Raw genomic sequence first — 24,810 nt, 5'->3', positions numbered from 1 at the left:
GGAAGTACGAGAGTGAGAGAGTAGAGACAGAAAGGAGGGGGGGGGGGTGTTGCGCAACAACAACATGGACATATGGTTGAAAAATGCAAGGTAAGAGGTGATTAATTATCGAATGTATTTATTAACATCTTAAAGAGTTTAAAAAATAGATTTGATCAAAGCGACTGAACAAGGAACCATTTCAATCTCCTTTTTTGGCCAAACAGTGAGATTTTTAAAGTTTCTTATCTTTGATGAATAAAGATAAGAACTGGTTGACCAAAAATAGCTTAACATTCCACTACTGAAGTCTTAGCAGCTAAGAGATTCACCATTCCAAATGTGACTTTGACAGCACAAATGTTTTTAAGCAAGTTTTATATCATACTTAATGTTGTCAACTTTTAGGTATTCAAGAATATAGATATTCCTTAATACAATTTTCAGGTGAAAAGGGGTGAAATTATCCCATGCTGTGACATTAGCAATGATTGCTTTAATATGCATGTGATAGGACAGCATTAGGAAAAATAAAGCTTAAAACATTCTGCGGGTGGCTGTTCTTATAAAAAGCATCTCATAACTCTATGACATTTTTAAGCCTCTGTGGCAATGCTTTAGAGTTTAAGTCTTCCACTAAATGTATAGTGCACAGACAGTCTACAGTGTTTATATTCAGGGATAATTTGTTTACCTTGAGAGTAGGTAGCTGCCTTGTGAATTGACAGGAGTGACAGCAGCTTTCCTGGATTTGACACTAAAAGTCTGCAGCGCTTTCAGACCAGAGTTTGGGGGGCTTACTGGGGGTAATGGGCGATGGCGCGCTCCCCGGATGACTACACACAGTTAAGGGTTTTTTCTCTGGTTGTGTTCTCAGAACATAATGTAACAGAGAGATGATGTAACCATCAAACTGACAAGCATTCATCTCTGCAAATAGAAAAATTATGGCATGTAATTTACATCATAGTGCAATGATAAAAAAAAGAAAAGACAGTAGGTGAAAGGAATGGGTTGAGAAAAAAGAATGCATATGTAAATTATTCCAAATGAATAAATAAGCATAAAAACAAACAATTTCAGCCTGAGCCTTTCAGTTCAGTATTGTGTACTTATCAAAAAACCCTATTTCACAGAGTTCTTTTATCAGAAGGAGCAGCTGCAAGCAGTCTGTTATTCATGTAATAAACATGTGAAGCTGGCATCAGCAGTCAGCCACCTGCAACACATAAAATCTTTCATCAACATTTAAAAATTGTCGGACTGCTTGCAAGGATTTGGCAGCATGCTGTGGTGGCACCTCTAGAAATGAGGTGCCACTGATAATCAAAATGAAAACAATAAAAAAATAAGAATTTTGGATGTTTTGCTACATGTTATTTTTGGTGAAACATGAAAATTAAACCGTGAACATGTTTTTTTTTTTATCTCTGTGTCCAAGCTATTTTTTGAAGAACCTTTTACAAAAGAAACATTCATCCACTCATTTTATGCATTGTCGCAACGGGGAATGTTGACTACCTCTAGTAGTCACTGGTCGAAAGTACACTCTGCAACTCACCCCATCAACAATATTGCAACTTATTAAAGAATTCCCACTGCTTTCTTAAACTGATGTGTAAACATTTTTCTGCATATTACTCTATGGAACCTGCATGGCCTAGCCTGGCCATTGTCTTCCTGTACAATTCTGCTCTGAAAAAAAATTATTGCATCCAGCACAGTGTGGGTTTTCTCCCCTCGACTCGGATTGTCACCAGTTGATATTTGATTGGGCCAATTGCCAAACAGAAGGAGGAGTTGTAAAGTATAACGTTGATTTCCTGAGCTGTTTTGAAATTGTCTTCTGTCTGTAGTTTTAGCAATGGAAGAGGAGGAAGTGAACGAAGCCATTTAGTCCGTGTTGGCCTCTCTTCTAAATATTGAATTAACATTAAACAGCTGCCTCATTCGGACACTTATTCGACACGTCTTTCTTCATAGTGGAGGATGGCTGTTTACAATGCGGGCAGCTTTTTAGCATCGACTGGTACATTACATATGTCCCGAGAAAACATTAGCAATTGGGTAAAATTTCAAACCTCGCCCCCAGGAAGTGATTGTTTCTCAATAGCCAAGAGGCCAAGCCCTCTGTATGAAGCAAAGTGTAGATCAATGGGTTGGTTTTTACCAGGCTATGTGTGGCCAATCCTACTCAGTGGAATCATTAGAATACTATCAACAGGTTTGCACAACACTACCAAACCCCTTGCAAAAACTTCAGCTATTCACCAAAGAACCCAACCTTTTTTTTCCTTTGGTCCTGATATAAATAGTAAATTACGATCAAAGTTATTCTAGTTTAAATGAAAACGACGTTAGCTGGAGAAAGTTAATCAAATTATGGTGTGAGATCTTCACTATTCAAAAAAATTACTGTATCTTGTCAGGATGCAAATCATATGCAGACATTAATTATGAGAAATAGAGATAGAGAGAGTAGGACAGAAAGAGGCAGAGAGAGGGAGGGAGAGAGAGATAGAAAACTTGGATCTTAATTAAAAAAAAGGAGCTCTCACACTTTTTAAATGTCTTGGGGAGCATATCCAGTTACTTAATATAGGTTTAAAGTCACATAGTTCTTGTCGAAGATGAAAATTCATAGCGCTATTGAATGTAAGTGCAGTGTCATGAATCAGCTGTTCAATCGTTTTTTAAGTGGCCATAGACGGTGTAGTCTCTATGTCTGGTTTGGGCTTTTTCCTTCAAACATCGTTTGAATTCCTTCAGCACCACCTTTCATCTAGTTTTATTTCTTACATGGGGGATAACTCATTGCTTTTAGATTAGCTTGTAGTTGGTAAAATGAACCATAAATTTATTTTATGTTGGACTGGTGCGGAGTGCGTCGCCTTTTCCACCTGTCTTAATAACTCTCATCCTTCCGGTATGTTTTATTGTTCAGCATAGATGTGGCACCATTGGCTGTCTCTTGCTTCATATGCTGTTGTTTGTCTAAAAGACAGATCGACTTTACCGTGCAGAGTACATCCTATCACCTCTTAAAAACTTATTGAGAATACATCACATTAACATCAAGAGTAGAATATTCAGGTAAATGGGTGTTTTTCTTTGGTTCATATTTTAAAGCAAATTTAAGCCTTTAAAATTGGCTTCTTACCCATTCATTCACTCAAACCTCGCATAGCTCTAACACACAAAAAATTACCCACTATTGACCATATCACGAACACTGTGAGATTTCAGTGTTTTACACATGGACACTTGAGATCTATTTAAGCAACCAACCAACCTTCCAACTGGAAGACCGCTGTACTACCAAACTCAGGAATAACCTTGCATGGCAGACGGTTAGTTACTCTGGAGTCTTTCTGTCGCCTATCATTTTGTGGCCAGGAGCCCTTCAGGTCCACCTCCACTCCACTAAATCATCACCTTCTAATCTCCTGTAAACACTTCCTGACTGTGGGGCCTCCTTGGCACTGCCAATGTGAGGGTGTGCCAGACCCTCATATCCATTACCAGTGCTAAGCCTCAGCTCCTCATCCCCAAACTTCACTCCTTGCAGTAAACCCGAGTTCATGTGATTATTACTTCGCCTTGCGCCGTGTGTCAATAATCCTCTGGCAACAAATCTTAAAAACAGAAAATCAATTCATTCCCTTCCACAGCTGTCTTCCCTTGCCTATCATTTGCAGTCAAGATTACATACATCAGAAAATTTTGCTTATTTAATTCAAACATATTAATACACATACCTTTTTCTGATCTCTGTTATGACTTAGTGTTTTTTCATAAATATTTCATGTTTTACTGATGAGTGAACTTTTGGAATAAACTTACAATGATTTGCATATTAAGAAATACTAAAAAAGGAAGGAGGGGACTAAACAAACACAAACACTTTTGTGAATAATCTAAACTGGTAGAGAATTCGTTTTCTTCTTCCCAACTCTAAACACTACGCCTTCTCCTGCAGCAGCCGGAAACAAAGTAAAGCACCAAAGCAGACCTTAAAAGGAAACGTACAGTGAAAAAATATCACTGTTGCAATCAGAGAACGTTTCTCTTCGTCTCTTTTCAGCTCCCTGTGGTCTATGCCTCCTATTCTCCCAGTCCTCTCATTTTCCCAGTGCACTGCAGCTCCTCCCTCCACCTCTCATCAGCCGCCCCTCCCTCTTCCTCTCTTTTCTCTGCTAGGTGCAGCATGTATGTGAGCGTGTGTGAGCCAGCAGAGCCGCCTGTGTGTTTACATGTCAGCCTATCAGTGCTGCTGGATTTAGCACATCTGGAAAGGACGAAGGCATTTCTCAAATGCCCCTTAGACGAGGGATTCTCATCTCTGCGTATGCTGTCCTTACCCGTCTTAATCTAGCCCGTCCTGAATCCTTGCAGCCCCGACTCCATGCTTTTGGAGGCATTTTGAATTTCCTTGGCAACATGGAGCTGCCTGAATTAGAATTCTCTGCATGACAGTCCTGGTAAGTACTCTGTCTCTATGGTGGGCTTTGAGCACTGAGTCACTGGATCAGATTTATTATGGTGCAGTGGTGGGGCCATGGGATCGGCAAGAGGCAAATTATTGTGAGGAAGAAAAAAAACTGAGTACCCTAAGCAAATGGAGGGGATGTATAAAAAGGAGACTTATGCTCAGATGAAAGCTCTTGGTCTTATTTGTGCTTTGTCATCTGGAAAGGTTTTATCTGGCTCCTCTGCCCTAAAATCTTAAAATTGTGAAGGGACCATATATAAATGATATGTGCATGTCATTAAAATATACATTACATTGGTTAGATACTTTTTGTTGTGTTTCACAAATGCATGTGCTCTGTAGTTGTTATGTCTTTGCTTGCATCTGTACAAAATGGTCTTGGTCCCTCCTTTTTATACCGCACATAAAGGTGCAAATGAGAGAGCAAAAGTGTCCTTTTTATGCCTCCCACCCTCAGTGTTTTGTTTTGTTTTTTTGGTTTTTTTGCCAGGGTGGTTTGCTGTTGCTTCCTAATTTGCTCATTAACATTCATGTTTTTTTTCAAAATGGTAATAAACTCATCAGGACTGACACACATTCTCATAAAGCGCTTGCTGCTGGCCATTTCCTGTGGCAAACAGGGATGCTGTTGCAGGTGTTTGATTTGCCACAGGTTAGACAGATGGATGGCAGTAGTTTTGATGGCGAGGGTGGGCATGGGGGGATGGGTTGTGGTGGTAGGGTGACTTTGTTTGATTATTTATGGAGGCCAAATGAACAATATCTCATAGCTACATTTTTTATTGCTTCTTTATAATCATGGCTGATACACTCCAGCAGGCAAACGGCAATAAAGGGACTGTTTCTCTCTCTTTTTTTTAGCAGTGCAGCAACATCCACTGCAAGCAAAAGACCCCCAACAGTCTCTGAGGGAAAAGGGACTGTTGTTTGAATCCAGATTTTATGAACTATGCAGAAGCATTTAATTGGGACCCACTTGTCAGGTTATGATGGCTGACTGGATTCTCTTTCCTGAGTTATTATTCATGCACATCATTGTGTCAGAGCATCCACAGATTCAGATTAATCAAGCAAACATTTTGGAACGTAACGTTGAAGGTTTCTTGGAACTCTTGAATCATTCTTGCTACTGTCAAAATCAAATCCGTTTCTGGTTTGTAGGTCTTTGTATTCTACTGTTTATATAAAATTGCAATTCTGATGTGAATATAAAATCTTATGCTCTTTTCCATAAAATATTTGAATTAAAGACTTCAAAAATGTGTACCATATTACCATTTAATATAACTTGTCAGATAAAGATCAAGCAATTATTTTGACAGGATCTTCTTCTCCCGAGTTGTGAAATTTCATTATACGGTCATTCACCTTAGACATTAGCTGCTGTGGGGCTGGGATTTGGGCAATATCCAGATTAATTTGGTCTGCTTAATTTTGTCAGGATCAACAAAAAAAAAAGCACAACCTGGATAAATGTTTGAGCTGGTATTTTCTAAGACAGCAGAGCAAACAGAAACTGCAGCAGCTAGAAAGATCTCTGGAGTCCTGGGAACATCAGCTGTTAATTTGGGGCCACCTTTGCTTGCCAGCTTTGCTAGTCAAATACACTTGATTAATAGCAGCAGGGGCAAACAACAAAAAGGCAAACCCACAGAAAGTCAGTTGGAAAGCTTCAGCAAAATAGTTTTTGGGTTTTTTTCCAAGGCCAATGCCTGATGTATGTTTTTGAACCAATGTAATAATTTGGAGCTCAGAAGCTAAAAATACAACACAAGAACAATAAAATGTGCCCACTCCATTTCACTAGCATAAAGCACATAGTACAAATAAAGAAAGGTTATTTAAGTCATCCTTGTTTTATTGAATTTATTCATTATTCCTTTCTCTCTTCTTATTTTTACTCAAAACAGAGTGCTGCTTCAGTTTTACTTAAGGGAGTAATAAAACAGAACAAAAACATGCATTGAGGGTATTAGTATTACAAGCCTAACAATAAAAATACTCACTAAAACAAAATACTGATATAATTTGGAGTCAAGTGTGCTTCAAATTTGGGCAAGTCTCCCCTCTCATCTACACAACTGTCCAGTTGTGTAGACTTTGGCTGGGTATCAGTTCTGCATATTATAGTTTTGACCATTTTGATCTGCTGATCTTCAGATCTGTATGAACTACTATGCTAGGTAGTACTAGCTGATGTCCCTACTTGAACAGGCCATGAACATGTTGAGTTATACTCTAAAAGGTTTTCATATTTTATATAATTTGTACTTGCCACTGTTCAGAATGGCAATTATTAATAAACCAATTGAGCCTAAAAAATATTAATCATTTGACAAACTGATGTTCACATAACAAAATAGCGTACATAATTGACATTTCTACATAAATGTGTTAGGGGGTTTCTCCAGTAAGCATAATGCTGTATTATTCTATTTTTTCCTGTGACCTTTTTAAAGCTCCAATCTTTTCTAGCTTTACTTGCATTGAATTGTTTTTCCACACCACTTGACTGGCAATATTTGCCTTGAAAAGCTCAATCAGTTCTCTATATATACATATTATATACCATAATAGATATCAGAATTGGTTAAAGGACCATCACAAATAATCGCAGCAGCATGTCATTAAAAAAAGCACGGATACAATAGTGAACAAAAACAGAATAAGGTCACACTATTGTGGTGTCATCAATTAAATACGAGTCAAATGGGGAATTTGATCTCTCTCCCTTATACTTATTTAACTTTTACTTTAAATTCTAACTTGACTTAAAAGACTGGACAGCATTGAAATAGTTTGAAATTATTTGAACTGAATTTGGATTACTTGGGACCCACAATTTTGTTGACTTGTAAAGTGTCCAGAAATTATGTAACTTCAGTAATTTGGCATTTTATAAATATGAAAAAAATTAATTGAATGTGCTTAATTACTTATAAAATGTCATGTGATTTTGTATGAAATTTGAATTAGATTGTTCTAAATTGGCTCTGATTAGGACTATGTGATTAGATTTGATTGAAATAATTTGAGCTGTATTTGGACTAATTTGGATTCTGCACAACTAACCAACAACTGGACTATGTTGATAATATTTATTGTAAACTCAAGCTAAACAAGTGAAGAAACTTAATTTGACAATGCAATCAACTTGTACAATAAATATTGGATAGATACTTTAAGCAAAAGAAAACCAAAACTCAGTTTCAGTTTTGTCAGAAGCTTTGCTAATGTATATAGTTAAGTTGCATTGCATAGATTATTACTTGAGAGAAATATGAGCTCCATTACTTTCAATTTACTACTCTGACAGCTTACAGAAAATAAAATGCTGTTAATAGAAATATTGATGCATGACGCATGTAAGTAAGTTGTAAGTGACAGGCAGAAAATAATCGGTGCCTGGCAAGAATATACTTTAACCAAAATTTGGGACCAATTTATTCTCTTACCTTAAAAATTAGGATAATTATTGAAGGAGATTTCAGAACAAACTTGAATGCAAGCTTAAATTGAAACTGTAAGCATTGTTAGTCTATTGCTATTTGCAATAACCACTTGCCAAGTTTTTGTTGTTTAATTTTAGGCTTTATTATCTTGACATCTATAAATAAACAACCCATTTCCAAGATGGATATATTAAAAGGCTGTATCAGATGTGTGTTCAAAGTGGTTGTAACTAATGTCTTTAGAAAAGACATTAGTTACAACCACTAATGTCTTAGAAAAGTCATTAGTCTTAGAAATTTTTAAAAATCAATGCAGGTGCTAATATGTTGACACCCTTCAATTCTTGTAACATAGTTTTAGTTGATTGCATTAATTTGTATGTACTCAAATTATTAACACAGCATTAGTTATTATGGATACAAAAAACACAACAGATTGGAAATATTATATTTTTAGTTTTTTTACACAGCTAACTGTATCTGACATGACTGGTAGGTATGCAGCCCAGAGGGATGTGCCTTCACGTTTTATTGATGATCTGTCAGATAATCAGATAATCCATCCATCCTGGACAGACAGCCAGTTTATCACAAAGCTACAAAGAAACACACATGCAGTTACGCACCAATACCTAAGAGCAATTTAGACAGACCAAAGGACCTAATAGTCATGTTTTTGAACTGTGAGAGAATGGAGCACCAAGAGGGAACAAACACAAGTGAGGGGAAAACATCCATGTTCTATGCAGAAAGAGCCCATGACCTCCATTCTGCAAGGGAACAGCGCTACATGTGTGCATGCACTGAATATACACTTAATATCAACATATACATAGCACTTTGGTGTTTGCTTAAAAAAGAAAATAAAAAACTAAGCAGATAGAACATATTCAAGGAGCATCTGAAGGTATGCTAGAGAGTCTGGTAGGTATAGCGATACATTATTGAGAGTGAATTGTGAGGTGGAGTCTTTGTGGATCAGGCTTGAAACCAATAGTTGGAATCAGATCCAATCCCACTGGTGTCCAGGGAGTTTGAAGGCATATTGAACAGATCAAACTGTAGGTTGTGGTTTTTATGGCAATTTTAAGCATTTTCTGTTCAGCTGTGTTGGAAGGGGAAGGATTGATAAGTGTTTTCATGATGTGGGGGTAGGGGTTGCAAGATTGATTTGGAAAGATGCAGGCTTTCAGAGAAGAATATACTGTTGTAATAAGATGAGCAATCCTACTCACTTTACCAGTCAGTGTTCACAATGGAATGTCTGGTCTAAATATGCAATCAATTTAATACACTACTTATTTAATAAAGTTGTTACTTTATCCCAGATAAGCCAAATAGATAAACATAGGCTTTACTTTCATTCTGATATATGTAACTGCTATATAAAATTCTCACTATAAATTTGGAATCAGATCTAAGTTAACTAAATGTAATAGTATGAGAATCGACATCATATATTGCTGGAGTTTATGAGCAGCAACACATTGGGGAAAATAAAATATGAAATAGAAAACACTGAGAAGAATCAGTTTGGTCAGTGTGGCTGCATTTTTATGTTTAGTTCTAATTATAGGCCATTTTATTTACATCTATATTCAGGGCACTTCTGCACATAACAGTTCATTTGTGATGGCCCAGAAATAAGAAATGGGTGAACCAGCCAGAAAAACATCTGGGATGTTGCTATTAAAACATTTTCTGTAACAAGATCTGTCTTGGATACATATGCAGCTCCATAATGGGCAACATCAAAGGAAATGATGGAGCATGATTGTGATAAATCCTCCCAGACTGAGTGTTTATGCAGTGTCTGCTGGATGGAGAGGTGACAGTCGAAGACAGATCTGTCACAGGATACTCAAATTTGCGTTCTACAAATGTATTCAGAAGGTCACAGTCCTGCTGCTCTGCAGTATCCTCATTTAATTTTAATAACAGCTTTACGCAAAATATGAGACAGTTAGAGACTATAGTAGTGGGGCAGAGGACTCAGGCTGGCTCATTTTTGAGTGCTTAGGTAGTTTTAAAGTGAGCCCAACAGAATTTACAATTATGGAAACTGGAAGCTACAAGTAAAAATTTTGCATGGATTTTGTATTGTTATTAATCTTTTTTGAATATGATTTTTTATATCAATTTTTTATTTATTTTGAACATGACAAATATAAAATCACCCACATCAATAAGGAATGCAACAGACACATTTTGTGTTCCTGCAATCCTTATTTCTGTGTTGAATCTTTGTACGTTGGGTTCCTGATTCTCTGACTGCTATTTTTATGACTGAGTTTTTTCTTTTGAGGCACAAATTCTAAAAGTAAAGTAATATTGGCTCTATACCACAGAAAGAACACAAATAATTAAACCCCTTTCTTTTTATTTTTTGTCTGGTCTATTATGTCTAGTGAGATAAATAATTACAACTGAATGTGGTTGCAGTGAGCATTACTGCCATTCATTATTGAACCAAAAAACAAATCTGGATGTTACAGATGCATGCAGTGTACAAGGGTACAAGAAGTATCTTGTATCTGCTGTTCCATCAGGGATCTGACTGACTGTGTTCATTTTAAACCAGAAAATATGCAGAAGCATGCAAATACCAGGGTTTCAAGTTTAAAAATGAAGTGCAACTCTGACAAGTTTTATTTCTAAAAAAAGACTATGAAAGAACAGCCTTGCTGGTATTTCTGCGAATTTGCATTGGGTGTGCATGCCTTGTCCAATCCAGACAGCTTTCACTGACTCTTCAACTAAATGTTGTAGGCAGCAATTCCCAGCTCAGGACCATTTTACAGATTTTCAACACACTGTACACTCTCTAGTCAGTACGAAACAGAGCAGATTATAGAAGTGTTTTTAAAAAAAAAATGATTACCTGTATAGACAGTATACCCAGGTAAAAGGACAGTAAATTAAATATAATTTAGACAACATCATTTATATGTCACTATGCTTGGCCACATTGCATGAAGTGTTCAATATTTTAGAATAAGACTTTGGTAACAGCAAAGGATACTTCTTTATCCCATTTAATTTATTAGAGTCCTAAACTTTCAGTGACTTTATTCAATCTAACTGTATTTTTCTCAAATTTTTTTCAAAAATTGGCAATGGTCAAAATAGCCTAAAATCAATAGTACTCTTTCATAAATTTCACCTTCTAGTTGATCTCTCCCCTGTTCAAATTAAATATTATAATTGGAAATATAAAAACAAATGGATTTTGGTCTTAGTCATTGTTGTGGTCCTCATGGTGTGACACATGCAAATAGTTTATTTGAGATAGTTATGCATTTTGGCATCCTTGAGCAAAAAATCCATTGGTTGACTAGATTGTTAAAACTATAAAACATGTTTTAGTTTACCCACTAGAAATGGAAACGCTAAGCTCAAAGCCATCTGCATATTAAAAATATTAATCTAAATATATTTATATAAATCAAACATACTAATCTAAATACTGCATCTAATATTTTAGTAATTGAGAGCAGTTCACATTTTAGCACAATCTTAGGCCCCACTGTGAGGATTAGACAGAATTAGGAAGGTCTCATCCTACTTGACATCATATGGAGTAAACATTTGAGAGTGTTACATTCTTTACCTTTTTGTTATGGGAGTCTGCTCTTTGTGGTGCACTTCAACAAAGCTCTGATCTGCAGTAGCTGTGTTGTTGGCAGCTTTATAAAATGTGTCATGCTCACAAAAAAGCTTTGGGAATCAAATGAACTAAAATTGTTCCTGCATTTTGTGTTCAAACCTTAACTATTAATTGGTCAGGTGTATGCTAATTTTTTATTATTTTATAATTGCACTATCTTCCAATGCATAAAACCACAGTTTGAAATTTTAATAAGAATTTGGAGATTCAGTAAGTATTACAATATTCTTGCAAATAGAAGCAAAGTCATTGAGTCTTTATTATGTGAGCCTTTTTATACAAATTCTAGCAGATACTGAATCATTAGTATTCATACTGAGCTGTAGCTTGTCAGGTGACAGTAAAGATGAATGGTCTTTAAGATGAGATGGGGCAGAGAGTAATCATAGATGTTCTTCTTCTATGCCTAAACCTTACTAGCCACTATAGATGGTGTTACAGAGAAAAATAAATGTACATTTTCTACACGCATTTCAAAGCAGCTTACACTCGGACTGAGAGTGAATGATAAATTAGGGCTGACAAAAATGGGTAGAGTAGCCAAAAAGTGGCACAATAGTACCTCTATTCAGTATATTTTTACTCAAGTAGAAGTAAAAAGATGTAATAAAAATATGCTCAAGTAAAAGTAAAAAGATATTTAGTCAAAAATGCTACTTCAATACCCAGTTCTAGAGTACCACTGTTTGTTCTGATTTAATTAATTTGAAAAAAAAAAACATTACATGCAAGTTCCGGTACTTTTACTGATAAAATAACAACAACAACATCAAATTTGAGAAGAAACACACATTTCCTACAGTAAGTGATGTATGCATGTTAGAACAGTGCATAGTACAACCAGTGGCAACACGCAGGAAACACTTTGTTTCCTGTATGTTCAGTTGACCTCCAAATGGCACAGCAACCTAGAAAAGAACAGAATGACAAAGCTTAGTGAAGTAATAGACAAACCAGAAGCTTCACCTTTACACAAATTGGGTGTTTCTGTGTCTGATGTCTTTTTGGTTACAACATGCTTTTATGTCAATCAGTGTAGGAACTTGAGGAGAGTAAAGTAGCCAAAACCTGTACTCAAGAGTAGCATTGCTTCAGTTTCTTTGACGTACTGATCAAAATATAGCATAATTTTGTATGCACTATTATCAGAATGCATAATTTTTCAAACTTAAAACATGCAGAGGTGCCCAATCGCAACAGCGTGCAGCAATACTGTACACACTAAAAATCTAAAGACATGATTAAATTTATGATTATAGACATAGACTCTAGGCTTAGACTGTACCATAGGGCCCTAAAGACATTAATGGGAAAATACAAAATCTGTTGAATAAATGACAAAGAAACCATTAGCATCATGATTAGTTTGCAGTTATTATTCATAAACCATTTCCTTCTTCCAGCGTAAAAGGTCCAATAAACCTGCCACTTAATTCCCAATGTAAATATTCTAATAGGTTTTTCAATATTATGCCACACAGCAAAGGTATTTAATAACTAAAACAGCTGAAAGGGACACATGCACTGATGCATAAAGCTCATTTGTCTGTATAATGCTTGAGACATTCATTGACCCATGAAGTGCACATCTTACTCTTAGTTTCACCTTCATGAAACTGTGCAGCCTGTTGGGGCATCAAGAGACAGACGTGGGCAGAGACAGGTCTTTTGAGAGACAGGGTGAGAGGTCCCCTGACATAATACAATTGTCATGAAGGGCCAGTGTAGAAAAGGCCTGTCCATTCAAATGTTCACAAAAATAATGCAGTTAAAAATGAATGGGGTGAGTCAGAGAAGGGAAAAATAAGTGACAAAGTAGACTGAGGTAAATATTTTCTCTAACAAAGACTATTTCAAACATTCAAACATTTTTTAGGCCTATCCAACACAGAGAAACTGTTGCTAGGAGCAGCAATAAGTCTTCTTGCTTAAAAAACATGTAAATCAATTTAAATGTAAAAATAAAAATGCGAATAATTGGAGAGATTAAAATGTGCTAAGTGGTTAGAAGTCATTGAAACAGGGTTTATGTCAATTTATATCTAATAAATGTAAAAACAAAAGGCACAAAGGATTCTACACTATCATTTAAAGCACAATTTACACCAAAATGGGAAAACTGACTGTAAAACCACACCTTTGTTTTCCCCAAAGGTTTTAAAAGGGAAAGTAGTAGCCAGGTGCCATCAAAGAAATGGTATTTCTTATAGGTCATCAACAAGGGTGATCAACTCTTTGAAAGTGGGTGTCTAATTCTCTTAAACTGGAAATCAAAGAAGTCTTTACATATTAGCATCTGGGAAAACTGTTACCTACTCACACTAGGGGGAGAAATGAGAAAATTACCCAAAATGTTCCATCTCAGACTCCATAAACCTCATTGATCATGCTCCTGTCTCTTCTCTGGGCCCTTTCCCTTCGCAAAGAAACTTTCCAAAGACATTTGATCTGTTGCTGCTTGTGGGCTCAATGTTGGAGAGCAAGACATAACCGAGAGAATCCAATTAAAGGATTTTCAAAACAAAAGATCCTCCAGACTCAAATAATACATAAAACAGAAATATTTAATTATTTCTTGCCTGGGGGTTGGGGACCACTGCCCTACGCCACCAAGGCACGCCCAAAAAATACACTATTCCTGTTACACAGGGGGTCTTTTTGCCTGTCAATGGTCTTGGAACTATTGTACTACAAATGTAAGTCTCTGTAACTGAAACTTTGCTCTTTAGTCACTATACATATATATATATATATTTTTTTTTTCTATATTTCAGCTTTTCCTTTCAAATATCTAATGTTCTATACCTTATAGCAAACAAACTTTTAAGCATTTATACTATCATTATGTATAAAAGCTCTAAATGCAGTGTTATTTAGATACATAACACTGCATCTAAATTGTTTAATAGATGCAAACACCAGTAACCAAATCTGTGATATTATTTTAATAATGCAACATTATCAGAATATTTACAATTTCGTATCTCAACAGATGAAACTGTACTATGTGATATTGGGCTGCTTGTGTCCACAAACAGACACAGTGTGTCAGTGGGATTGATGGTAATTGTTTTCAGCATACTCAGAAGTCTGCAGTATAGCAGGATAGTTGCACAGTATGGCCAAGCCCTTTCATTGATTGTCTGATTCTATTACTTGTGAGGAACTTCACCCTAACTAAATTAAATCCAGGGGAAGGGAGAGTCATTGAACATTTAAAGTCATGTTGATGTAAAAAACAATAAATAAAAAAATTCTGATTTACTTATGAAAAGGTATTTAGGTGCAAGAAGTAAATTTGGGTTGTAATTAATATCTTATGTATTTTAGAGTTAATCTACCTGAAACTTCCTAAATCATAAAATATAATCTTATGGAAAGGTGTCTTTTTTAATCATAGAAAATCTTCCCTAAATTTCAAAATAATGTTTGCATCAATAGAAAAATATGATGGCATAAAACCCATATAGACTTTGCAAAGCAATACTTTATAAAGAATTCCAATGCAACAGAGTCCAGTCTTTATCATGTATTTTCTCTAGTAATATACACATCTCCCTAGTCATAAAAATCTATTTAGTGAAATGAATTTTTTTTCTTCCTAAGGTTCAAAACACAACAATATTCTGTATTTTTCTGTCTCCACAGGTAAGCAGTAGGATGGTGTCTGGAAAGGCAGGAGGGCACAGCTACTTGGTGGCATGCTGGCAGCCCATCCTGATCCTGATGCTGGGCACCGTCCTTTCAGGCTCCACCACTGGCTGCCCTTCAAAATGTGACTGCAATGGCCAGGAGCGATCAGTCGTCTGCCATCGAAGAAGGCTGGCAGCTCTTCCTGAGGGCATCCCCACTGAAACTAGACTCCTAGACCTCAGCAAAAACCGTCTGAAGACTCTAGGGCCCGAGGAGTTCATTAATTACCCTCAGCTGGAGGAGCTGCAACTGAACGAAAACACTATTTCATCCATTGAGCCGGGGGCTTTCAGTAACCTAATGAACCTTCGAACGCTAGGCTTGCGCAACAACGAGCTAAAGCTCATTCAGCTTGGAGTGTTCACAGGCCTGACCAATCTCACACAGTTGGATATAAGTGAGAACAAAATTGTTATTTTGCTCGACTATATGTTCCAAGAGCTGTACAACTTGAGGGCTTTGGAAGTTGGGGACAATGACCTAGTCTTTATATCGCCTCGATCATTTCATGGTCTGAGCAATCTTGAAAGCCTCAACATTGAAGGGTATAAACTGGGCTCAGTTCCTACTGATGCCCTTAGTCATGTTCATAACTTGCTATCCCTTCGATTACGCTATCTGAACGTCACTGATATAAAGGACTTCTCCTTTAAAAGGCTGTATCGATTAAGAATACTGGAGATTTCTCATATGCCTGCCTTGAATACTATAGCTTCACAAAGCTTGTATGGACTCAACCTCACATCATTGTCTGTCACAAATTGCAATCTGTCTACCGTCCCCTATGAAGCCATTAATCATCTCAGATATATTCGGTTTTTAAATCTATCTTTCAATCCTATTCATACTGTTGAAGGTAACCAACTTTTCAGTCTTCAAAAGCTCCAGGCATTTCACTTGGCTGGTGGACAATTGGTGGCCATTGAGCCTTACTCATTCCGTGGACTCAACCACCTACGTATTCTGAATGTGTCAAGAAATAGCTTGAGCACCCTTGAGGAGTCAGTTTTTCACTCAGTGGGAAACCTGGAGACCCTGGCTTTGTATGAAAATCCTTTGGCTTGCGACTGCCGCCTGCTATGGGTCTTCCGCAGGAGGTGGAGGCTTAACTTCAACAAACAGCAGCCCATTTGTGCTTCACCTAAGATTGTGCAAGGAAAAGAGTTCAAAGATTTCCCAGACGTACTGCCTCCAGACTACTTCATCTGTCAGAAATCAAAGATTGTGGATTATAAGGTTGTGGAAAGCCATGTTGATGAAGGAACTACTGTTCACTTCACGTGCATGGCAGAGGGTGATCCAGCTCCAGTGATAATGTGGCTATCCCCCAAGAAGGAGTACATTACTACAAAGACTATAGGGTCAAGGCTCTCAGTATCCAGCGAGGGTACACTGGAGGTACGCTACGCCCAAATTCAGGACAATGGCACCTACTTGTGCATTGCCAGTAATGCTGCTGGCAATGACACAAAAGCTGCTCACCTTTTTGTACACAGCTACTCCCCGAATTGGCCACATCAGCCAAATAAGTCATTTGCTTTTATTTCTAACCAGCCAAGCGATGAAGGTGCTAATGTGACCAGAACAACAGTCCCATTTCCATTTGATGTAAAGACACTTATTGTCGCAACCACGATGGGATTTATCTCATTCCTTGGAGTGGTCCTCTTTTGTCTTGTAATTTTATTCCTCTGGAGTAGAGGAAAAGACAGCACAAAGTCAACTATTGAAGTTGAATATGTGCCACGAAAAGAGGAGACAGAGGAGGCCAGTCCAACTGAGGCACCTGTACAATTCAACATGAAAATCATGTGAACTCTTAAAGGAGGTCATGTAAGCTTACAAACTGCAGCCAGGGTGCATACTGTTCTTGTCAAAAATATGTAATCAGTTTGTGAGCGATAGCACAGCAGCAAATGCATCTAGACAGTATACCTTTGACATTTTTTACTTCAGGGACTGAATCTTTAAAAATAAATGTTGAACAATTGTTCAGATTTCTGTACATGTACTGTATAGTATGCTAACATGCACTCAAATTACATGATTTCTGTGTGGAACCAAATAAGGGTTATATAAGAAAAAAGCACAGTAAAAGTATATGACAAGCAGGCTAATACAGATAAGCAGTTGATAATTATTTTAAGTAATCTTTCTTTTGTGAAAAACAAAAATGATGTTGGGATTTTTGTTTGTTGGCTATTTTTTAACTTTGATAGTTGTTAAAAGCACATGAACCTGTCACGAGCCAATACTATATTGCCTGAAATACTGAGATAAAAATAATTTTCCTTTTTCCCTTCATCTAGTTCTTTTTTCTTTTTCAGTCAAAAGAAAAGTATATCACAAGTACTTTCTTTTGAGTTTATTATATTTAACAAAACATACATTTACTTTTCAGAAACTGACCCCAAAATTTCTAAGATAAATGTTAAAAACAATAATGAATCAACAAAATAGTCATGGTTTTAGTGGCTAAATATAAAAGTAAATTTCATTTGTTAATTAAAGACAAAATAGTCTGTTAACACTGGTCTTTCTGGAGTTTTTTTTTAAATCCTTAAATCATTTATTGAAAATTTACAAGATGGGGTTTTTGGCTAACGTGGTTAGGTTACATTTGAAAGTGTGCATGTTACCACACTGCATAGAAAAGCCAGTTTCTGCTCCTCTCTGCCAGCAAAGGAAGATTGTCATTAAATGTATTTAAATGTTGTGATATACATATTTTTTCTGTATTTTATTCCTCTGTGTACATTACGCTATTGCATAATAGTAATGCTTTTGATAGCTGTGGGTTTTGAGCAAACTGCAATCCAAAGAGCAGATTAAATATACAGTAAACATGTTTTTGATGTACTTAACTGAAAGAGAGTGTTAATGATTTTAGAACATAACCTCACCCTTGAAAATATTCTGAGCAAAAATCTCTAAAATACTTTACAACCTATTAGACTGTTTAGTAAGGTTAATCACTGTCCTAGAATCCAGAAGGCACAACGTCACTAAATATTTACAAGGTAGTGACATTATTTAATTGTTGCCTTAAGAACCAATTTTCCAATTTTCTGCTAAGCAATACTCAACATTTCTATGTAAAATGCAGTTCCAGTTCTCATAAGAATTTTATGTTGTCCAATTTATTTCACAGTCAAGGTCTGCTCTGAAGATAATGTGTTCATTAACTTCTAAATACATGTTTAAAAGGGATGGGTAAATTGAAATTCTATTAAAATAAAGAACATTTTACACAACAGGCTATTTATTTTATGCTAAATGAGAAAGAAGATGATGATGCTGCAAGTACATTTAACACAGGTAGCTGCCTTTATAAAAAGGTTTCAGTAAGAAAATATTTCACAATACCTTGATAGCATTTCCTGGTATTTCTATGTTGATACATGTGACTGAGCTTGTAAATTTCAATTGATTCCAATTTTCTGAAGAAAAAAAGAACATATATATATATATATATATATATATAGTAATGTAAGATGTATTATGGTAACATTTTAAATCTGTTCTATAGCACTGTGAAGATACAGGCCTCCCCTCAAGAGATTTCTTTTGTTTTTTACTTTTATTACATTTACATTTCAGATTTTCAAACATTATCACTTTGAATGTACTCAAACAAAGATTTATCCAATAACTTTATTTGAAAAAGCAGTAGTAGTAAACCAAACTGGGGATTACTTGCCAGTATTTCACATCACTGTGGAGGCATTCTAGCACACTTCTCTTTGCAGAATTGGTTCAATTCAGCCACATTGGAGGGTTTTTGAGCATGTATGTACTCTTTAAGGTCATACCATAGCATTTCAATGAGCTCTTCGCACGTTTGGTGCTGACGTCACATCTGCATGAGCGAAATGCGGCTTTCTTGCTTCTGCTTTGAGTTACCATGACAGCTAGAAAAGAAAGTCCTATTTCAGAAGCAAATAAAGCAGTACAATGAACATTGTTGTCTTCCAAATATAATGGACTTTTCATTGATTTCCAAACGATCCTGAATTAAGAAGGCGGTTGCTTGTAAATATCCGTTGCTACCAGTTAAAATTAACGCCGAACAGCAAAGTTTGCAGCCTTCACTTCATTCCGGATCAGCTTCTTCAGCCTAAAAATGCCGGGGGGAGACAGATGGCAAATAAAGAAACCGTCCTCGGGTTATTTCCATGGAATCACTTATGTATTCAGTCTGAACTGAATGTTCCCATAAACAAGCAAGTTTATGGGAACAAGTGAGCCGACTAGAGCCAGATCGCCAAGCAACAGATCTGCCTGTACATACTGCTGTGAACACCATCCTATTTGAGCTCTTCACAAGAAACATGCAGAAGTAATAAAACGAAATAACACGGAGACCTTAAGGAACACGGTCATATTTTTCTAAAAGCAACAACTTTGAACCTGAACAGTCAGCTGAACTAGAACTCTGACAATTACCAATGCTGCTCTACTTTTAAGCTACGGGACTTGTGCTTCCTCATGCTACCTCATGCTCATGCTCCCAATTATCCAGTGGATGATGTACATTATACAGTGCAGAACATTGCTGATTATTAGGCTAAAAAATACACAAAATATACTGAGACACTGAAACTTTTAAAAAGTAGCCAAGATTCACAGCAAAATGTAAGCAAATGCATTTGGGGGATGGATAGTTTTTGTATTATTATGACACCAACCTGAGCTGTCTGTCAGTTTTGAATGAGATCATTTGTTCGCTTGCAGTCAGGCTTGTTAAATCAAGATTTTAACTTTGCAAATCAAACTGTCAGCATCTTACAGAGCCCAGCATTTATGTCGAGCACAACTAGTTCTAAAGCTCAGCATGTTGCCTCTTCTGGGCAAGCAAAGAAGATACCAATTCTTCTTTCTATTGAAAACAGCAGTTGTTTGCTTTCTACTAGCTTTGTGCATACTCTTTTGTCTTCTTTTCATCTATCTAGAGCAGGTGTGTCCTGCCGGTCTTACATGCGTCCTTGCTCCAAGGCAGCTGATTCAAATGACTGAATTACCCCCTTAGCATGTCTCCAAGTCTGCAGAGACCTGCTAATGAACCATTAATTTGATTCAGGTGAGTTGAATTAGAGGAGCATTTATTTATTTATTTTTATTCCAGGCATACCATAGGAAGGAGCTTTTTGCTAACATGTTTGAGGGCATCTTTGCTCTACAAAAAGAATATGAGGATGGTATCTAATTGAGTGATTAACTTTATTAAATCGGGGTGCCACTGACATCAATGTAGACAAGTTGCATAATGAAATGTGAACCTCTGTTGGTATGACCTTTGGCCTTTGGGATTATGTATATGTCAACATTTACATTTCTGTGTGTGTTTGTGCATGTGTAATGGATAAGTGTGCTAATTTGCCACTTGGAATTGAGACTGTGCTATAATGTTGAGAACGGTATGAAGCTCATGACATTTTGAACCCAAGAACAGTAGGCATTAGGATGAGGGTCACCCCCCAGAAGCCATAGCGTTCCCCAGCAGAAAGCCACCAAGCACCTCCCAGAGCAGCTATCTGCCTAACACAGGTAGGTCGGCAGCAGCCCTCTGGCCACAGAAGCACAGAAACAAAAAATGGTTTTCTGTGGACAGTTAAAGTGACATAATATTATTTATAATTTGCAGATATCATCCAAAGAATGTATCGCAAATGTGAAGGATCCATTGCTTTGAAGTTGTCTAAATACTTTTGCTTTGTCCGTTTGTTAATTTGTTTTAAAGTTAAGACTTAATTCCAAAACTTGACTGTAAAATTTATTTTTTGTCTTTGTACTTAAGGACTATTATAAGGCAAGCATGGAAACATTTTTAACAAAAAAAGGAACAATATATATATATATATATTTTTTTTTTTTTCAATATTGTATATAATAGATCTTAGTTATGCGGTTGTCTAGCAAGCACATTGCAGTGTCAGAGTCCAGTGCATTTGTACTGGGTGTATGACAGCTACTGAAACACTTCCAGTTGCTGTTTTATTCTCCGCATCTGAAGGAGAAAATTTTATTTATGGCTCAATTTCAAGGAAGAAAAACCTGTGCACCTCAATTTATAGAACTACAGCTGTACACTTACACAGTAAACGGACATAAGCTGTAAACATCCAAACATTGCTATAGACAATGTAAGCACTGAAATTTTCGAATTGATTTGTTAATAAATAAAAGGAACAAATTGGAAAAAATGAACCGGTTGGATGAACAAGTTATGGGGACACAGTTACATTGCAACTAAAGGCTTTGAAAGAGATTTTCTAAACTGTAAATAATAAAGAGGCTGCAATAAACTAAGCAAAACTTTTGAAGTTTTTTCCATATCTTGTAAGACAGAAAAGGTGTGAAAACTACAATAACGCCAAGTAGTAAACTATAAAGGTTTAATTTATAAATAACTTTTGACATCAGCTTTGGTATAAAGAAATCTTTTGTATAAATAAAATACTTTAAAAGCAAGATTACAATTATCCCTAATTAATTTAAAACTGAGGCAGCTAGCATGAATAAAAGAAAATGAAAGGCAATAAAATTTTGTTCACCCTTTTGCACAACGTTTCGCTGCCTGTTTTGCTCTGATGAGTGCTAAAAAGTTGAAACACTAAAAATGTGGCTAAATAATTTCAGCTGCTAAAAATTTAAAGCCAACACTCAAATGGGTTTTCCCATACTTACAACCAAGTTAATGCTCTCAAAATCCTCAGTACGCAATGAATGTCTCAATGTTTTCTGCAAACTAGTTGTGCTTTTGGAGCTGGATACAGATTCTCGTCAGGCTCCTTAGATATCTTGAAGTTTCTAACAGCTTTTAAGCCTCAACAACCAATTCTGTTGTTTATCTATGGTTGGAAATAATTAAAATTTAAACACGAGACATTATTGAATTGATATTACTTCACTGATATAGACATAAATTGTATGTAGTTTGATCAGTTTATTTATACTGTATTATAAAAATTCACAAGAAGTCATATTAAGAGGCAGTTAAATTAAAGTCCGGTGTGCAAATGCTAAAATGTGTTGAAGAAAATGTTGACTAAGAAAGCAAGGTTGTATAAAATCTTCATTGGGATTCAGTCAAGTATCCTTTGCATGTATAGGGTGACAGGCTTCACTGAAGCAGAAAAATACTTTTTTAACAGGAAGCGACCTCCAGCAGAACCGTACTTAGTTAGGGCTGCCATCTGTCCAAACAAAAGAGTGTGCCTCGCCTGAAAGCAAGTACAGCAAATAAAAAAATCTGAAATCCAAATGGATTCCACAAAATTTGTATTGTGATGTAGAAAGCTGAGCAGAGAAGCTCAAAACTTGTGAAAAGGAAGAACATAGATGAATTGATAAAAAAAATAGTTAAGCGTGGATACTGTGTTAAACTGAAGCTCTAATTCACTATGTTTCATGTTGTTTTATATTACTAGCTGATTGTTGGGCAGCAAGGCAAGCTGAAGGCTTTATAACTTGAACAGAGATAAGAACAAAGAAAACAAGCAAAACACAAGAAGTAATCATTTGGAGTGTACCCTTCAAAAAACATTTCTTAGATGGTAAATTATATCCAAACATGCTCAAAATAACTCTGTCATGCCAATGTTTCTTTCTGTCTGTCCAGTTTGCAAAATGTGTAAGCTGCTGCCTCATTTTAATTCACACATTGTATCCAAAATGTGTTTTTGCTTGGGTTTAAATGTTAAGAAATTAAACTTGCCTTTTATGAAACATGAAGCTTGGTCACACCTTTAAGGATGTTTATGACATATGATGCTTTTCCATTGGTTTTGTGTGTATTAAGATGAAGGGTATCCAATGTGCATTCAGGCACTGGACTAAGAAAATGTTTATTTTGCCAGATGGCAATGTCTTGCTTTTTTTCTGTATTTAATGACTGTCTGACCATTTGGGAGTGGAAATCCAATTGCTTAGACAAAGTAGTCTAAACAATTGCCTCAAAATTGTCTAATAACTATTTGCTTAATTAATTATTAAGAAAATCAATTGGACTATCCCCCAAATGAAGAACATTTGTTTTTTTGAGATGAGTGAATCTTCATAATTGCAGCAAAGTATTAGCATAGCATACCATGAGCATTTAGTTATGCTGTTACTGGGTCATTGTGTATGACAGGGCTACTGGGTAAAGGCATATTCTTTGATATTTCTGGTGTAATTATCAGATTAGATGCTTGTCTGCAAGTTAATGTCGTTGTAGTTTCATTATGTTTTGTCTACATGATGTTTATTGTGTTGCAGAAAGCTTATGTCCCCAGCTCATTCATAGATCCTCTACTCAATTTTCAAATTTTGTAGTAATAAAACAGTGAGACTGAAGAAAAAGACCAATACATTATATTTGAAAAGCAATGCCCCCTTTGAGTACAAAGACTGAATAATCCAACAGATTTTCCATTATTTTATCAATCTTTTTCAGATGAAGAAAGACATGTCCATTGGGATGGCAGAATAATGATCAAACAGAGGCCCAAAATCAAGCAATAAGATCTGAAGAAAAGACAAACCTCACAGTCTGTTCTTAATCGCTAAGGAATTAATTCAATAGATGACAGTTTGACATCATAACTGGATCTTTCCTCCCTTAGATTTAAGAACTGCAGGAAATTGTATGTTTGTTTGTACATGTTATAGCTGTACCTTTCTTTTTTATATTGGGTTTTTTATGTTTTGCTTTATAGAAAGGTCCACCCTAATATTGGACAAACACATTAAATATTAAACAGTGTTGCTGTAGAATTGATTGTGGATTCACTAAGATAGCAGAAATGACCATAAAGCTGTCTTTTTTTGTTACCTAATCTTATGGAGTGAGTTGTAATTTTGAAATATCTTGTTTGCAGTGGTTCGGTGGTTCTTGGTACAGTGCCACCACAGGCAAGAGGGTGAACAGGTTTTTAACAGGGTTTGGTTCATTTCACACAGTGCAGTGTGAAACCAAACCACAGCAGCTGAAAATGTAACAAATTTTGGAATCTTGGACCTCAATTGAACCGAGTCTACTGGATTATCAAGTTTAGCTGTCTCTGAAATTCTTCCTTTATAGGTTGGCATAAATTGCTATTCTTCATAACATAGGACATACAGTGGCACCAAAATCCCAAAGAATCTTCACAATTTTATTCATTATATTTCATTGTAAAGTGTGAGATTACCAAGTGAAGACAGGTGACAAATGTTTTTTTTATCAGTGTTCAGTGGAGGATTTTTATTATTATTATTCATTCTTGTATTATACATGATAAATTTGCAATCAGATTAATTAGAAACTTCAGATTAAGAAACTGTGCCTAAAAGAAATCTATATAATCTATAAATATGATTTCCAGTGGATGGTGTAAAGGAAGAATATTTATTATTAACTTTGAACAAAACGTTTGGCTCATATCTTCCTTAAAAGCCGGGTCCTCTCGGCGAGCAGCAGGGCAGCTGTAAAGCGAAACTACAACAAGGCGTGTTGACGTCACAGATCACAGAGTTTAATTCATACAAAGCAACGCATGAATCAG

The 24,810-nt window shown here is 36.1% G+C and overlaps 1 protein-coding gene and 1 long non-coding RNA gene across 2 annotated transcripts; one reads left to right on the top strand and one right to left on the bottom strand.

The window, feature by feature from the left end:
* Nucleotides 1-143: 143 nt before the first annotated feature.
* Nucleotides 144-24,619, bottom strand: LOC114143609 (uncharacterized). Its single transcript, XR_003595280.1, has 4 exons — nucleotides 19,972-24,619; nucleotides 18,650-18,723; nucleotides 12,391-12,498; nucleotides 144-1,198 (listed from the first exon to the last, which is right to left on the bottom strand). It is a non-coding gene; the product is annotated as an uncharacterized LOC114143609 (long non-coding RNA).
* On the top strand, nucleotides 4,164-18,537 carry lingo1b (leucine rich repeat and Ig domain containing 1b). Its single transcript, XM_028015813.1, has 2 exons — nucleotides 4,164-4,460; nucleotides 15,239-18,537. Exons 1-2 carry the CDS (start codon nucleotides 4,449-4,451, stop codon nucleotides 17,096-17,098), a joined length of 1,872 nt encoding a protein of 623 aa, XP_027871614.1. The 5' UTR covers nucleotides 4,164-4,448; the 3' UTR covers nucleotides 17,099-18,537.
* Nucleotides 24,620-24,810: the final 191 nt, after the last annotated feature.

Source organism: Xiphophorus couchianus, chromosome 4 (genome assembly GCF_001444195.1).
Source record: "Xiphophorus couchianus chromosome 4, X_couchianus-1.0, whole genome shotgun sequence".
Classification (NCBI taxonomy): domain Eukaryota; kingdom Metazoa; phylum Chordata; class Actinopteri; order Cyprinodontiformes; family Poeciliidae; genus Xiphophorus; species Xiphophorus couchianus.
The sequence above is the reverse complement of the archived record's forward strand: the minus strand, read 5'-3'. Positions and strand labels throughout refer to the sequence as shown.